At 45.4% G+C, this 16002-nt stretch overlaps 1 protein-coding gene across 1 annotated transcript in view; it reads left to right on the top strand.

Moving 5' to 3' along the window:
* The first annotated feature begins 11356 nt into the window (after positions 1 to 11356).
* The window catches only part of PARVA (parvin alpha), a 112651-nt gene continuing 108005 nt past the window's right edge, over positions 11357 to 16002 (top strand). The window contains exon 1 of the mRNA XM_006267792.4: positions 11357 to 11586. Coding sequence (XP_006267854.1) covers positions 11451 to 11586 — 136 coding nt within the window. The 5' untranslated portion in view covers positions 11357 to 11450. The remainder of the gene's footprint in view (positions 11587 to 16002) is intronic.

The following is a 16002-nucleotide window of genomic DNA, read 5'->3' on the forward strand; positions in this document are numbered from 1 at the left end:
CCCCCTGACCCAAGAGACATTCGTCTGGCTGCAGCCAAGGAGCCGCCTTCTCTTCCCAGCCCCGTCCCCTCCCCCAGCTCTGGGGTTATCAGCAAGAAAGGAGAAGGCAGGGGGAGTGAGCTGCTGGCTGGGGTTTGCCTGGCCTAAGCTGGAGAGGAGGGGGCTGAGGAAGCCACCCCTCCCTTCCAGCTCAGGCCAGGCAAACCCCAGCTGGCAGCTCATTCCCCCACCTCCTTCCCTTCCTGCTGACAGCCCTTGGGGCTGGGCTGCATCCCTAGCCCCAAGCACACAACAATTTAACCCTAGGAAACACAAGTGGAGCACCTTCATCTGAACCCTTATTTGATGAGGGTTAATTTGTCATGTGGTTGGCCACTTCAGTGGCAGTCTACAGCTGCGCACATGTGTCACAGCATGCCTGTAGAGCACTTTCAGGGGGGCCGTTCATGTGAAAAACGTAACTTTTGTCTGTCCCCCAAGAGTCAAGAGAGATTTTGGCATCTTTAAGCTCAGGCTCTTTTTCTGTTGTCATGTCCTTCTCTTACCTGTCTCAGAAGCTGAGACAGTCACATTAGTGGTAACTCCTAAAGGTTCAAAATTACATAGGGTTTATATACTCACTGACTATTTTGGAAGTTGTGTGTCAAATTTGGCCCTTGTTTATGTCAGAACCCATTAAGTAAATGCCTATGGCACAGTGGAAAATCCCAGCACAGTGAAAAGCCCGCCAAGCCCAACAACTACATTTGTTTAAACTTCACAAGCCCTTGTAATTGGCTAACTATGCGTGCCAAAATGCGTGCCACCCATTGGCCTGTTACAAATTATTCCCACTTGGCAACTAGCAATTGGCCTGTTAACTATTCAAAAGTACGAGCAGCTTCCGCCCACGTTGGAGAACTCCGCACGCATCCTGGAGTAAACTTGGCGGACTGATCACCCACCAACGATTCCCCGTCACTGACCTCCCTGACGTACCCTCTCCCCCGCATGCTCGATAAGCCGTTTACGGAAGGTCTCGTCTCGTCTCAAAGAGCTCTCGCTACGTTTGTAACTGCAGTCAAAGTCAGCTTCTTCCTGCGCTGCACGTATCGGCGGTGTAAGTTTAACAATCTATTTTACCAATACGCATCTGTGCCTAATTCCACTCCATTCGCTGAAGTACCCACCTGACGTTCCGGGCTCCCGGCCATAGCCCGGCAAGCTGGTCGGACACCACAGTTTATACCTATGCAGCTGCACTGATTTCATAAACGGGTTCCAAGCAAACTGGAGTCAATGGATGCTTTAGCACAAGTGTCTCTTCATGGCTAAATGTTGATCAGCTACTTTAAGACTTAGAGATGGTGACTTTTATTTTCCATGTCACAACTTTTGCTTTTTCAGCTTGAAAACAAGAAGAAACCTTATAATGTGTGACCTATTCCTAGAAAAGTAGGGATGGAGGGGACCTAAGAAGGTCAGTCAGTCCATCCCCCTTCTCAAAATTAGATCATACTGGTGTGAACTATCTCAGATAAGTCTTTGTTTAAACTGCCCTAAAAACTTCCAGAAATGGAGATCCCACAGGTTCTTTGAGTAGCCTCTTCCAATGCTTCACCACCTTAATAATAAGAAATTTCTTCCTAATATTCAACCTGAATCTCCCTTGCTGCAATTAAAGGCTGCTGGTTCCCTGCAGGCACAAAGAGTAGTCTATCACCATCCTCTTTATAACTGCCCTGGAAGTATTTTGAAGACTGTTACCAATTTCCCTCTCAGCCAAAAAGAAAAAAAAAATCCCAGTTCTTGCATCTTTTCCTCATAAGTCATATTTCCTAGACCTCTAATTATGTTTGTTGCTCTCCATTGGATGCTTTCTTATTTGTCCTTGTCCTTCTTGAAGCGTGGTGCCCCAAACTGGATATAATATTCCAGGTGATATCTCATCAGTGCCAAATAGAACAGCAAGTTATTCCACTATTTGCTTTTCCTTCATCTAGGTCAGCACGGTCTGTTCATGCTCTGAAGGCTGAACGTTTTATAGTGTTGTATCCAGTATAAATAGCCTTAAGGGGCTATGCTTCCTTCTGAACACAAAACATATCATTGTTATTTCTGATTAATTTACAGTATTTGGCCATGTTTTTCTGAGCAAAACCAAGGTTATCAGACCATATGATGCTGAAACAGCACTTTTGTTTACTGTTACCCAAAGAAGACTGCATATATGACCTCTGATGACCCCCGAACTTATGATGAATGGCAGGCTTTGCTGGATGACACTTCCAAAGGGATGATGTATGCTGATTGTTCTACTAAAACAAGTACCAGGAATGGCTTTAAGGAATTTTAGATTTCTTATTCCTTAGAAAGCCTTGCCTGCATAATAACTAAAGCTGTGATTGTTCCATGCTGTCATTCATACAGTGCAGAATGGTATTACATGGCTATAGTGTAATTGCTGTGTCCACAGCTTTCATGATAACCAATTCTCATGAATTTAGAGCTTGGCAAATAACTTGCAATGAATAATTTATACACTAGTTTTTACATTAATTTCAATTTCAATATTCTCCGTGAACAGGTTGTGGTTTTCTTAAATGTATCCAACACCCAGAGTTATCAACTCAATTTTTCTTGCTAATATTTCCTGATTCATTGCTAGTTTGTTAGCAGTTTATGGCAGATCTCGGATAGTCAAGTCAAACGTTTTTGATTAGAGAGAGAGATTGCACAGTATGTTTCCAGAGTGAATCAGGTTTCCAGTCTGAATACCTAAACTTCATGTTAGGAACATTGTTTGAACACATATGTGGTTAATTTCCTTCTTTTTGGTGTATATTCAAGCCCCTTAAAGTCCTTCTGTTGCTTTCAATAAGCTTTGGAACAGTTCTGGGTGACAGTCAGTACCTCACTTGATAAAATAATCATGGAAATGTAGCACCCAGGTTAAGTGTATCTACTTGCAACTACAGAAGATGATTTCAAAAATATTTTTGTGGTATTTATTTCTGTTCAATTGGGTCAGTTAGCCCAAATTAAAATAAGTAGTACATGGACTAGATTTCTGTAAATGTAGACCATTGTTTATAAATAAATAGAAATAGTAAATAGTGTTTATATATCTGTAAAAGCAGTGAGAGCTGATGATGATAGCAAAGAAGTTCAAAAGAAGTTTAGTCCTTCTTTATATTGTAACACTTGAATTAGCTGATCTTTTTATTGTATTTTGTATGTCTCCTATTTCTCCCCACCTATTGTTGCTTTTTCTTCATTGTGTGTTATGCCAATTTTTAGAGGTCCAAAACACCTACTTAGAGATGGTCCATTTGTATTTTAAAATTGTATGTTAAGGAATTCTGTGGGGGACACATCTTGAAGGTATAAAGACAAGATCTTTGTTCCAAAGTCCTTACAAAATATAAACAGAACCACAAATGAATGTGGATAGGATTAATAATGAAGTAAAAATGTGTAACTCGGTAGCTTTATGCTTTTGTGTTGAAGTGTAATGGGTAGAATGATGGGGAGAAGTGGGGAAATATTTAATGCATCTTAAGTGTTCCCAATCTCTCTTTAGAAATGCAAAAAAATGGAATCTAAATATGCATAAAAAACTGAAGTAAATATCCTTTGTTTCCTAAGTGGCCTCTCTTAATTTACTGTTACTTATTCATCTTAAATAATAAATGAGTGCTTCATGATCAGCTACATAGAGTGTGTAGGTCAAGAACTTCAGTTGATTGTTGATTGCAAACATTTAAAAAATATATAGAGTGGGATTTTTTTAAGTACATGCATCAGTGGCCTAATTCTGTGGCTGGCTGAAGTTTGCAACAGGCAGGGTGGATGTACCTTATAGACTAGCTAAATCAGACATGCATAGCATAAGTTTTCATAAGCAGTGACTTTACCAGATGCTGTGAAAGAACTGCAGGAATCAGTTTCTAAATAGAAAGCAGTGATTAGAATATAAAGGGTACGGAAAGGGGAGGAAAAAGGAGGGAGCACTGCTGGGAGAGGCCAGGTGGGTAGGAGAGAGAAAAACAAAGCAGTTAACATATTAAGGGACATAGGAATTATAAAAGGTAATTCAGGTAATGGGATAAGAATCCACAGTCTTGGTTTAGACCATACTTAACACAGCCGAGTCTGTAGAAGATTTCTTGTTCCACAATTTCCCATTCAAGTTCATTTTTAAAGTTTTGTTATCTAAGAACATCCTCTCCCAGGTCAGTGATGAAATGTCCATGAAGGTTAATGTGTTTTGTCACAGGCTTCTGACCAGATGTCACACTGCTGTTCATTCATTCTTTTTCATGTCTGTCCAAGGTAGACAGTAGAGGGGCACTATATGGGTGATGGCATCGGTAAAGGTTCAGATAAATAAACCTTGGATATTATAATCCAGGTTATTTAGTCCAGTGATGATGTGGCCCGTATTGATGAGGAGATACAGCCAGCATCTGGGTCAGGAGCAAGGTCTAGTACCTTGATGAGAATAGGAGTTATGTAGTCTGTTGCTGGAGAGACGCTGTTTGAGGTTGGTGGGTTGCCTGTAAGTCAGAACAGGTTTGTCACCAATGACCTGAGCATTACACAGCTTAAAAAAGAAAGCTCCTGGATGCTATCTGAGAGCCGCAGCCCCACTCTGGGTTCTTATATAAACTGTTTTCATCTCTGCACCCACTCTGAGTGCCAAAAAGCATACAATACTTCAGTCCTGCAGAATGGAGAGCGATAATCAGACTTAAAAACAACCCTGATATTATCATGTGACAGACTGATAAGAGGGTTGCCACTGTTGTCATGGACAAAACAGCATACGCACAGGAAGCTGAGAGACAACTTTCCAACGCAGAGTTTTACAAACTTCTGACCAAGGACCCCATGGCAGAATACCATAAGAAACTAGATAAAGTCTTAAAGAAGCTACCTCTGAAAACACAAGAGACGATGAGGCAGGATAGGTGGCAAGAGGTAGGGGGTCAGGCCGCCACTTGCCCCCACTACTGCATGTCATCCTGCTGCTGCTTGCCCTGCTGTAGTAATGGTGGGCATGAATTTAAGATGGCCCTCCAATAATTAGATTCTAGGCACGGAAAATTATAATAAATTCCATGTCTAGAATCTAATTATTGGAGAATCATCTTAAATTTGAAGTTGCCTGGATTTAAGTACATATGATAATTATGGCCAGGGATTCTGGTCTTCTCTGTTAAAAAACACAAAATTCTCTGATAAAAACCCCATATCCATGTCTTCCTGTGATTAAAATGAAATGCCACTATATATATAGGTATCCATTGAACACCATGTTTTTATTGATATATTTACAATTTTAAAGCAATTTGCAAGCCTACCAGTGCCTCAATCACAATAATGAAATAAATTCTAAATACCTGTATATTTTGGTGTTTCATCTGGTTTTTTTATCATGGAAAATCAGAGCTCCCCCTGCCCCCTTCACTCACCAGGACATGGGTCCAGCTGTGGCTGTCCTCCCCCTGCTCTGTGGTGCTGAGCAGCCCTGATATGCCAGCGTCCTTCACTCCCAATCCACAGCCCCTACCTATCCCCCACTTGCTCTTTCCCGACAGCAGCTTCCTGTCCTCTGCACCAGAATGCAGGTCCACCTGCAGCTGTCCCACGCTTGCTGTGTAGCCCTGAGCAGCCCTGACATGCTAATGCCTTGCCCCTGCCCATGCTGGTGCTCCTCTCTCCCAAGCCACAGTCCCCCCCCCCCCACCCTGCTAGTGCCCCTGAGTCCTGTGTTTTGTCATCCCCCAGCCATGGGAAGCCTGGCAGCAGGCAAAGCAGGTGGGAAGGAGAAAAGGAGGTAGATGCAGCAGGGGTCATCTATGGGGCAGGTGAGGTGTGTCCCAGCTGCCTTTTAGCCCCTGCCAAGAAGGGACTACTGCCGCCCACCGGCTGCCCCCATGTGAGTTGCCACTTGCCAACCCACTGCTACTACTTGCCACTTGCCAACCCACTCTACTACTACTGCCCCAGTGCTCCCAGGCACTCACTGTTCAAATGGTTCCAGATGACAGCAGCGGGAGCAGTGCAGCACAGACCATCAGAGTGGAGCTGCTCCTGACAACTGCAAGCTCATTCAGAGCCACCTAGCCACCCCCATCTCCCCTGCCCACTGTATGTTACCCACGGTCACTGACACCTGTCCCTGCTGCAGATCCTGGAGCCCCTCTGCCAGGATGTACTGCGCTAGCTCAACCCATTTACTACTGGTCCCAAGTGCTTTTACATGCCTGCCACCACCATCTGAAACCATCTGGGCAGTGAGTGCCAGGAGCAGCAGGATAGGGGTAGTGGGGTGAGGACTGCAGTGGGCCACATGGGGGGAGTGGGCAGGTGGCAGTGGTCCCCATCTGGTGGGGGCTAACTGATGGCTGGGTCAGACCCCACCTGGCCCCCTGGGTGGCCCCTGCTTTTTCTCCCTCCCACTTCCCCTCCTCCTCCTCTATCCCACTAGCCCTGCCCTATCACTAGGATTCCCTTCCTTGCAAGGCCAGTCGGTGGGCCCTGAAACATATGAAATCAGGCCCAGGGGCTGCAAGGGAACCAGAAAATTACTGGCCCCCACGTTCCCACTTGCAACCCCCTGCCCCTCCCCAGCTGTACTGGAGGAGGCCCCCAGCCCCTGTCTTCAGGCCCCGTCCCCTCAGGCTCTTTTTACCCGAAAGGCTGCAGGAGGCAAAGTGAATCTGAGCCAGCTCTGGCTGGTCTCAAATTGTTAGGCCCCATCCCCTTCCCCTACCCCTCTGGACAGGGCTTAGGGTTTGCATCCTTTTTGCAAGCAGCTTGTTGTAGGCTGGAACTCTGCCAGCCTGCAGAAAGCTGTTTCCAAAAGGGGAAACCCATGTTTTCTCACTTAAAAGTGGAAAATCTGTGTTTTTCTCTTTTAAAGAGGTAAGTCCATGTGTTTCTACAAGAAACAGAAAACCTTGATCCTTGGTTATGACAGACCTTAAAGTTCGCTTCTTCTGCACCTGTGCTCCCCTCGGCCCCGTATACCTTGGAAAACTTAAGGTGCATTGATATCTTTATCATATGGGCACACTGGAAGGCATTTTTAGAGAAATTGCACCAAGACTTTAACTTCCATCTGTCCATCAAACTGAGTCTGGAATACTGTACCCAGCCAATTAATTTCCTGAACACCACAGTGAAAGTTTGCAATGACCATATCACTACCACAGTGTATTGCACAACCAGCAACCAGTTTACTGTTAGGAAGGGAACAGTTGCAGGCCAAAACTAAGTGTTTTTGACAATCTTACCCTTAAGAATCAGAAGAGTATTTGATCCAAAGACATTTGAATCAAAATTTTAGTTAGAAAAAAGATTCCGAGTTCTAATCTAAGATCAGTCACTAATTTACTGCATGACCTCAGTCCATCTCAACAGTTTGACAATTCAATTGAACAAATGCAGGAAAGCAGCAAAAACCATATGTAACATCAGAGCTGATCTTTCTCATGAATCAATAATTTCAGGTTATAGGTTGTCTTATTAGTTCTGCTGCATCAGTTCTCTTTCTTATTGGCTCTATACCATGGTAGGTATATAACGTATTCTACCCCTCTGAGTTACTTTGGAAAGCATCTCAGACAAAATCTTTCTTTGTTGTCATCTTATGCAATTCTAACATGAATCACTCTGAGTGATATGACACTGTGGTTAAATCAATAAAACAGTGGTATGAATGACTACCCCTGAAAAATGTGTGTGTACCTGTAGGGAAAAAAACAACCCCACACCATATTATTGTAATTGTATTTATGGTTAATAATTTACGTCAATAAAAGCTGGGAGTGTATGCAATTATAGCGTGGCTTCTTATAAACATTAAGATATCCTTTACTGTGGGGATGTGCGCTTCAGAATCCACTGCAGGATGCAAAATCTGCCTCGGTGGGTGCCACAGAATCTGGTGACCTGCATTTGCCAAATTTTGCTCCTCATCCCACCTCTGGTATCTTTATAAAATCCTATGTTTACATCCAGATGCAGCCAGGTGAGCATAAATCAGGGGTGGGCAAAATGCAGCCGGGGGCCAGATGTGACCCACCAGTCCATTCTATCTGGCCCGTGGGGCCCCTAAAAAATTTAGAAAATTAATATTTATCTGCCCTGGGCTGCCTGTCATGTGGCCCTCGATGGCTTGCCAAAACTCAGTAAGCAGCCCTCTACCCAAAATAATTGCCTGCCCCTGGCATAAATGGATCCCTTTTCACAAAACTATTCTACTTGTAAATGCCTATGGCACAGTTGCATGCATATACAATAGGTAGATATGACATTTGTTTCTCCTTCCTTTAAAAAAGTTTCTATATTCCTAAAAAAAAAAAATCTGTTCAAAGCAGCTGGTGACCTGATCCAAACAGTGTGTAAATAAATAAAACTTGTAAATATACAGAGTTTATTTAGTAGCATGTGAAACTGTAGACCATGCAAGTAACTGTTCAAAATGACAAATGCAGCGAGAGCAAATATAAAGAAATGTGGTATTCTACCAGCCTTCTAGTCCACTTTTCTGTTAAAAGAATGGCACTGTATGGTTGATTAATGTTAGTCTCTAGAGCATGTACAAACAACGTACAGTAAATATTTGTTGATGCCTCCCTCTCATCAGATACCTGTTACTGATTTGTAAAAACACAACAATTATTAACTGATTTAGAAATATCCTCATGGTAATTTCATTTCACTTACTATGCCTAATGGATAGCCAGATATTTGCATGAAGTGTGTGTGGCTTTTTGCTTAAATTGTTAATCGAGTGATTAAACGGTAAGTGAAAGTAGCACATCCGTAAGACATTAATGCTGTTCCAGTCCTGGGCCTCTCCTGAATCAACTGTCAATCATGGTAAATTGTGTGCCTCTGACATACTTTTCTTCTAAGCTACTTGTTTGCAAATCTAATAGGAGAACTGGAAAACGATGTTGTTCCTCACCAGGAACATGTTTCATTTTTCATGTAAGTTTGTCCTGTCACTAAGGTTTTTTTTTTTCTTTTCTTTCCTACTAACCCGTACATTGCCATCTTGTCATTCTCATACGATTACAAAGTAATCACATATACATATATGTTGATGGGTGCTACAGAAATGTGGTGGTAGATGGAATTTTGCTTATCTGAGATTACATTTGGAAACCTAAATGTTAACCTGAAGAAAAGTCGATGGTATCCTCTTAGTGTTCTTTGCCTTCTTCCTTGGTCATATACGCTGGAAAAATTCATCGAACTGACAGAATTCGTTTCACAATTTCCTAATCTGAGCTTCGTTCCCACAAACGTGTATGCATGTGCTTCAGTTTTGGTACCCAAGTAGTTCTATTGATTTAGGTTAATCCCACGTGCAAAGTTCAGTATCTCTATGGGGATGAAAGATTGGGGCTTTAGTTTGTGGCCCAGAACCTATAGCAAGGGATGCAGCATACAAATATAAATGGGATAAAACAGAATCTTCAATTGTGACTGAAGAGCACTTGCAGGATTGGGAAGCTTGGAGTTGTGCGGAGTGGGAGGGGATGTAGAGCCAGGGCAGTTGGCTTTTAGCTGCCTTTATCTATCTTGAGCCAATCTTGATGCTGGTCCAGTCCCCACTGTAAATCAAAGAAGCCCGATGGCTTTTGTAATGTAAATAAGTTACTAGCAATGCCAAGACCACAGGGCCGCAATTTTACCTTGTCCCTATATATGCGGACTGGAAAAGCAGGTGCTTCTTTATATAGGCGCTGACTCCATGGGTGCTCTGGGGCTCAAGCACCCATCAAAAAAAACTGGCAGGTTCTCAGCACCCACAAGCCCCACACAGCTGTTTTGGTTTTACATGTTAGATCTCTGTGGCTGCTTGTGGATGTTAAAAAACCCAACCAAACTGCACTTTACTGGAAGAAGCAGTGCATTACTTCAACCTGGCTCTGCAGTGTCTGTAAAGATTGGGTGCTTCAGCGGGGCTTTTAGGCAATTTTAGCTAAAGCTTATTCAATAAGCTATTAGATAAAAGCCCCCAAAAAGCCCCAATAAGCACCTGATCTTTACCTCAACCCAGCTCGCCCAATGCCTGTAACGTGCTGTCTCTTCTAGGCGTGCGCAGGGCTCGGTGTGGGAATGCAAAAAAAACCAAACCACCCACGGCAAAAACCAAAGTCAGCGCTTATGCTTATTTACACCTTCCCTCACTACAGTGGTCACTGACCTATGGCCTAGGCCCAGCTTTGGACAACTTAGGTAAAAAGAGGATACTAAGGGGGTTGCACACCCTATATGTAATCTATTTCTATTAGAAAATTCTATTCCAAGACTACTGAAAGTCTGCCAGGTGTGAAAGTCTGCCACTGCTGTCCCAACCACCGTATACCTCAGCATATTATAAAGCCAGTGGTACTACTGTCTGATCCACTAGGAAACAAATGCCTAGCCCCCTCTAAGTTATGAGGAACATGGTTGCTTTCTTATTTGTAACGGGTCAAAAGCTTCACAAAGGCCCCTCCTACCCATTACATATATTGTGAAATCCACTACTTAATCATGGCATAAATTCAAACTAGCCGCACACGCGAAGTAAGATGGGCCACAAGTGCAAAGTACTGACCCCACAAGTAACTGGTTAATCGTGCCGCCAATTTAGACCAGTCATTTGTGGACTGGGCAGTGTCCGCTGGCTCCTTGGACTCGCTTGAGGGCTGGTCCAGTGTGCTCTGCTCTGTGTTGCGCCCTTGGCACTCTTCTTTTGAACCTGTGACCAGCATGCCAATCCCCGTTTCTTTAATTATGATTTGTCCCAAGCCTGTCAGCACCTTTTCCTGTAGCCTGGCTGCCCAAGGGAGGCCAGTAAGAAACTTGGTGGGCCAGGCTCATGAGATCAAAGGTGACAAACTGCGCTGTGCAAAATAACAATTGCAGGGTAAAAATGACGGTCCAGCTATAGAAAGAGCCAACCCACAGTAAAATCAAGGCTTGAAAACACAGAGCAGCTCTTTAGTCCAGGTTTAATTTGAGGCAGGGCCCGAAGAAGCACAGGCCAGGGGGGCTGGGGGTGGCTTCTGCCTGGATCAGAGGGGCAGTAGATCAGGCAGGATCCGGGATCTTGTTTCGGGACTGCGAAGATCTCCTTCCAGCGCCAGACAGCCGCCTGTGGCACAAGCAATCCCGGCCTAACGCCCAGCCCAGCCCGGCAGCGGGGGCGACAGGGGCTGCGGGGCAGGTGCGGAGAGAGCAGCGCGCGCGGCGGCGACAGCGGCCTTCCGTGGCCGGGCGGCGGCGGGCGGGCGGGAGGGAGGGAAGGAAGGAGGGAGAGCAGGAGCTGCCTCAAATGCTTGAAATAATTCCGCTTCCGTTTGGAGCAGGGCAGCCAGCCGCTCGCTACATCTGGGCGCCCGGCCTACCTCCCCTCACGTCGGGCGCTGGACCGGGCTGTTTCGCCCCGCGCCCCGCTCATGGCAACGTCCCCTCAGAAGTCGCCCTCGGCGCCCAAGTCCCCCACGCCCAAGTCTCCTCCTTCTCGCAAGAAAGATGACTCCTTCTTGGGCAAACTCGGAGGCACTTTGGCCAGGAGGAAAAAAGCCAAGGAAGGTAAAAAAACCAAAAAAACAAAACAGGCGGCGGGGCACAGCCCCGCCGGGCTGTGACCCGCAGCCCCCCGGGGCGCGGGGCTGCGGGTTGCCCCGCGTCACGCCACAAAAATGCTGGGGCGCGCGGGCTCCTCGGCGGCTGCCTGCGGGCCCTCCGGCGGGCGTGGCAAGGCGCATCGCCACGACCGGGGCAGGGGCAGGGGCAGGGGCAGGGGCGAGGAGGCTCCACCCCCCACCCCGCGCGGCCTGCAGGCAGGGCGCCCACCGCGGCCCAGGGCGCTCCTCGGAGCAGCACGTGGGCGTGCGGCGGGGCGGGGCGGGGTGGGGCGGGGCCGCCAGGCGTTCTAGAACCGCGGTTCTCTCCGGGACAGTGGGGGAGGGGTGCTTGGCAGAAGAGGGGCAGATGGTGATGAAAGGGTTAAGGGGGGGAGGCAAGGGTTTCTTGGTGTGAGATCTTTTATTGGACCCGCCGTGGAGTTGGGTTAAAGTTAGACAAGTTTTCCGGTGTCAGACGCTCTTCCTCAGGTCAAGGTGCCCTGCAGTGCTGCAAGCTTCCCGTTGCAGTCACCTCTTCCTGATGGATTTGGGCAGGGCTGGGACCCTGACGCAGAGTGAGAGCTTGGTAACTGCATCGTCTTCAATCAGCGGTTCCCAACCTTTTTTTTGCAGTAACCCGCTGCTGGGAGCAGAGCGTGGTGGCGGCAGCCCAAGGGTGGGGACAGGGGAGCTCCTGGCACTAGGTGTGGCTCATCCTCTGTGTGAGGCACCCCCGCCACTGCCCCCACAACCCTTATTTGGGTCGTGACCCGAGGCTGGGAATCACAATCTTAAACCAAACATTTTCCACACAGCAATGAAACCACATGAGAGACTGGGAGTGGTTCAGGGACAACTTGCCAATGCCCATGCTGATTCCTACCATGGAAGGACCCACCTGACAACTAGAGTAGATGGGGAAATTATGGGGCAGACGGCTGTAACAGGTGCCTGGACAGACCTGCAGGTAAGTGATTCTCCTGGGATAGTTAAACCAGGTGAAGTTCATTTCACACTAGCAAGGTAATACTGCTCCATATCAAGCATCTGCTTGGGGACTTTCTTTAGGTCCCTGAGGAAGAATGTCTTGTATTTGAAAGCTTGTCTAACTATATTCCACCTACAGAGTTGGTCCAATAAAAGATACCGCCCAAAGAAATCCTTGCCTCGCATAATTTCTGAACCATCATGGCTACAATATCACTCTTGCACTAGGCTCGATTGTTTTCTTGGACTATAGGACCAGAGCTGGGGGGGTGTAATACTGAATGAAGGGGGCCTCTGTTGAAGTCTTCACAGCAATTTGCTGAAAGACCTGAAGTGCTTCATATAAAGCACCCAAGCAGATCCCTGATATTACTGTGCTAGTGTGAAATGGTTTAACTGTCACAAGAGAATCACTTATCTGCAGGTCTGTCCAGGCACGTTAAAGCCATGTACCCCATCATTTCTGTATTTGCTCGAGTTGTCATATTGGTCCTTCCATGCTAGGAATCAGTATGGGCATTGGCAGGTTAATTCTTGTGGGGAATGTGAGTTAATTCGTGTAGGGCTTATGTTTGGTTTAAGATGAATCAGTTGTCAGGCTCTAACTTGGTGTATGGGACCCAGCCCTGCAGAGTTCCTGCTGGAACATGTGAATACAAAAGGGAGCTTGGAGCACGCGTACCTTGATCTGCAATATGTGCGAATATGACCCGGGTATTTTTTAAAAAGAGATTATGGCATTAATTTAAAAAAACCCAACAAGTTTCAAAGCTCAAGGTATTGTGTCCTCTGCTTATCCTGTCCAGGCAAGTTTTTGCAACACCTAGTACATAGGTGGGTTGATTGGAGAGGTTGATGTAGCATCTAAGCCTTGAGCAGTTAATAAAGGCTGAATATAAAAAAAATCTGATTCAGTTGTTGAATGTAATGTTCTTCCTTCTTGAAAGGTCTGCTCCTCTGTGAATTAACTTTGCCAGTAAGTTGAATACCACTGTCGTTATGCAAAGGGACGCGCAAATTCCAAGTACACAGTAGTCTTTTTTTACCAATATTTTTGCTGATAATTTTCACTAATATTTATCCCCACTTTGATAAAGCAGCCTTGTTCAAAATTATACAAGCATTGTATGCCTGAATCTGTTGCCTAGTTAAAATCAAGCGAGACTGAGAACTGGAGTTTGCCCTCAGTTCAAACATTAAATTTTCGAAACATTGTGAGTGTAAAAGAGATTTCATCAGTGTCCTTGAAGTTAGAAATTGAGCTGTTTACTTCTAAACACTTGTACCAGCAAACTTGAAAGATACGGCATTTACTATTTGTGGGTTATATTGCTTAGAATGGCAAAGATGTGGTCAAGCTGCTTCTGTTGTCATCAAAGTTAAACATCTGGTTTGAAGAAAGTAATTTATTTTTATGTATGTGAGTGGCATCAGTGTGTCTTCTCACTAAGCTGCAGGTGTGGACCCACAACAGGTTTTTGTTGCGTGATGTACATCAGTTTTGTATACCAATGTAATTTATACCCTGCTTTTGTTCAGAAAGTTGACAAACTTCCCTGGAGTAGCAGATGTAACAACTGAACCATACCTAAATGTTATCAACTGGGAACTGGTTCACCATTGTTGCTGCTCAGAAGTCTGCATCTATAGTTCCCTAGCATTCCAGGTAGAATGAGGGAAATGCTTGGACCCATGTTTAGCATTCCCAGGGGCTTGAAGGGCATAATGATGGGCTGCAGTCAAACAGGGAGTAAGGACGCACTAAGCTGTTTATTTAACAAATAGTGCAAGGGAGATTATTGATAAGAAGTGCCAACAAAAGGAAAAATAAAGGAACCGTAGAGTTCTGGCTGCTGAGTGACCGGTTGCAGTGGGGGGGGGAGGGAGGGAAGTAAGGAATTATGTAATATGGGATGCACCTGGTTCACAAGTGTACTAACACATGGTGCACTGATTTTCCAGGTACACTTCTGAGCCATTCCAGGCAGCTTTAAATGTCTGTTTCAGGTTTAAACTACATTTAAACTGTTTTAAATAAGTATTACATGGGTCCATACACAGGTCGGTAGCATAACTAGAGTGTGGCAACCAGGGCAGCTATCCCAGGTGCTGACTTGAGGGGGGTGAAGGGGAGTGGAACAGAAAAAAAACAGTGCCACCACAGCCATATCATTGCATTGGAAGCACAACAGCAGCCAGAAGTTGCTGCTGTCCCCATGTGTTGCAACTGCCCCAGGAGCCTAGCTGTGGTGTTATACCTCCATCAGTGGTGCTCAACCTATGGCCCACAGGCTGGATCCAGTACAAGGAGCTGTCATCTAGCTGTGGGGAGTTCCAGTAGCATCACTTTAGGGAGCAGGGGGAAACAGCAATCCCAAACTCTGCCTTTGAGGGGACAGAAAAATAGCCACTGCCACAGTGACAGGTGACTTCACTGTCACGATTGGCATGGCAGCAGCCAGTGGTGCTCCTTGCCCAGCTGCCCTGCTATGACTGGGGAGCCTCAGGCCAGATGATATGGCCCCACGTGCTGGATCAGGCTGGTGCACAGCGTCAGTCCATGCCTGGATCTTGCATACAGGATCATTCTGTGGGCATGATCCTTCCACAAATTGATCCTGTGTGCCAACCTGGTCTGGCCCATGAACTGGCCCTGCACAACTTATTTGGCCTGTGGGGCTGGATAAGTTGGGCACCACTGCTTGTAGTCTGCTCTTACAGGGTGTATACACACATATGAAGTCCACTTAAAGCGACTTAACTAAGTCGACTATGTTGACTTAAGCCATGTCAGAGCGTACACACATACAGCTTCTTGACATGGAGGCAGCCATCTTGTGAGCTAAGTTGACTTAACTAATACGACTCAAGATAATACACCTTGCAGGCGTATTATCTTGTGCTGCTTTTAAGTCGACTCTGCTCCACATAGAGGTGTATGCTCTGACAGTTAAGTTGACCTAAAGTTAAGTTGGCTTAACTATCAGAAAATTAGTATGCGTGTATGCACCCATGGTACCCTGTCATGAGGTCTCAAGAGAGCAGGAAATAGCCAGAGCAGAGCTATCCTCAGTGAGTTGAAAATGATTAGAGCTGTGGACACATGACAGGCACACCAGTGTAAATTATAGTGGTGTATAATTATTACCCCAATTTTAAAAAACCTAATTATATGACAGAGTGGATTTATACCGGTGTAGGGCTGTATCTCATGTGTCCATTCTACTTTTACACTTGGTTAAGGCAGAGTATGCTAATGTAAATATATCCATTTTTGCAGGAAGAAAAGAGGTTGATAATTGTTCATTAACTGTTGAAAAAATAATTCCGTAGTTCATTTAAAAGGCCAACACATGGTATATGTGGTTTCAAAACAAATTTCACAAATCTTTTT

This window comes from Alligator mississippiensis, chromosome 2 (genome assembly GCF_030867095.1).
Source record: "Alligator mississippiensis isolate rAllMis1 chromosome 2, rAllMis1, whole genome shotgun sequence".
NCBI classification, from domain to species: Eukaryota; Metazoa; Chordata; order Crocodylia; family Alligatoridae; genus Alligator; species Alligator mississippiensis.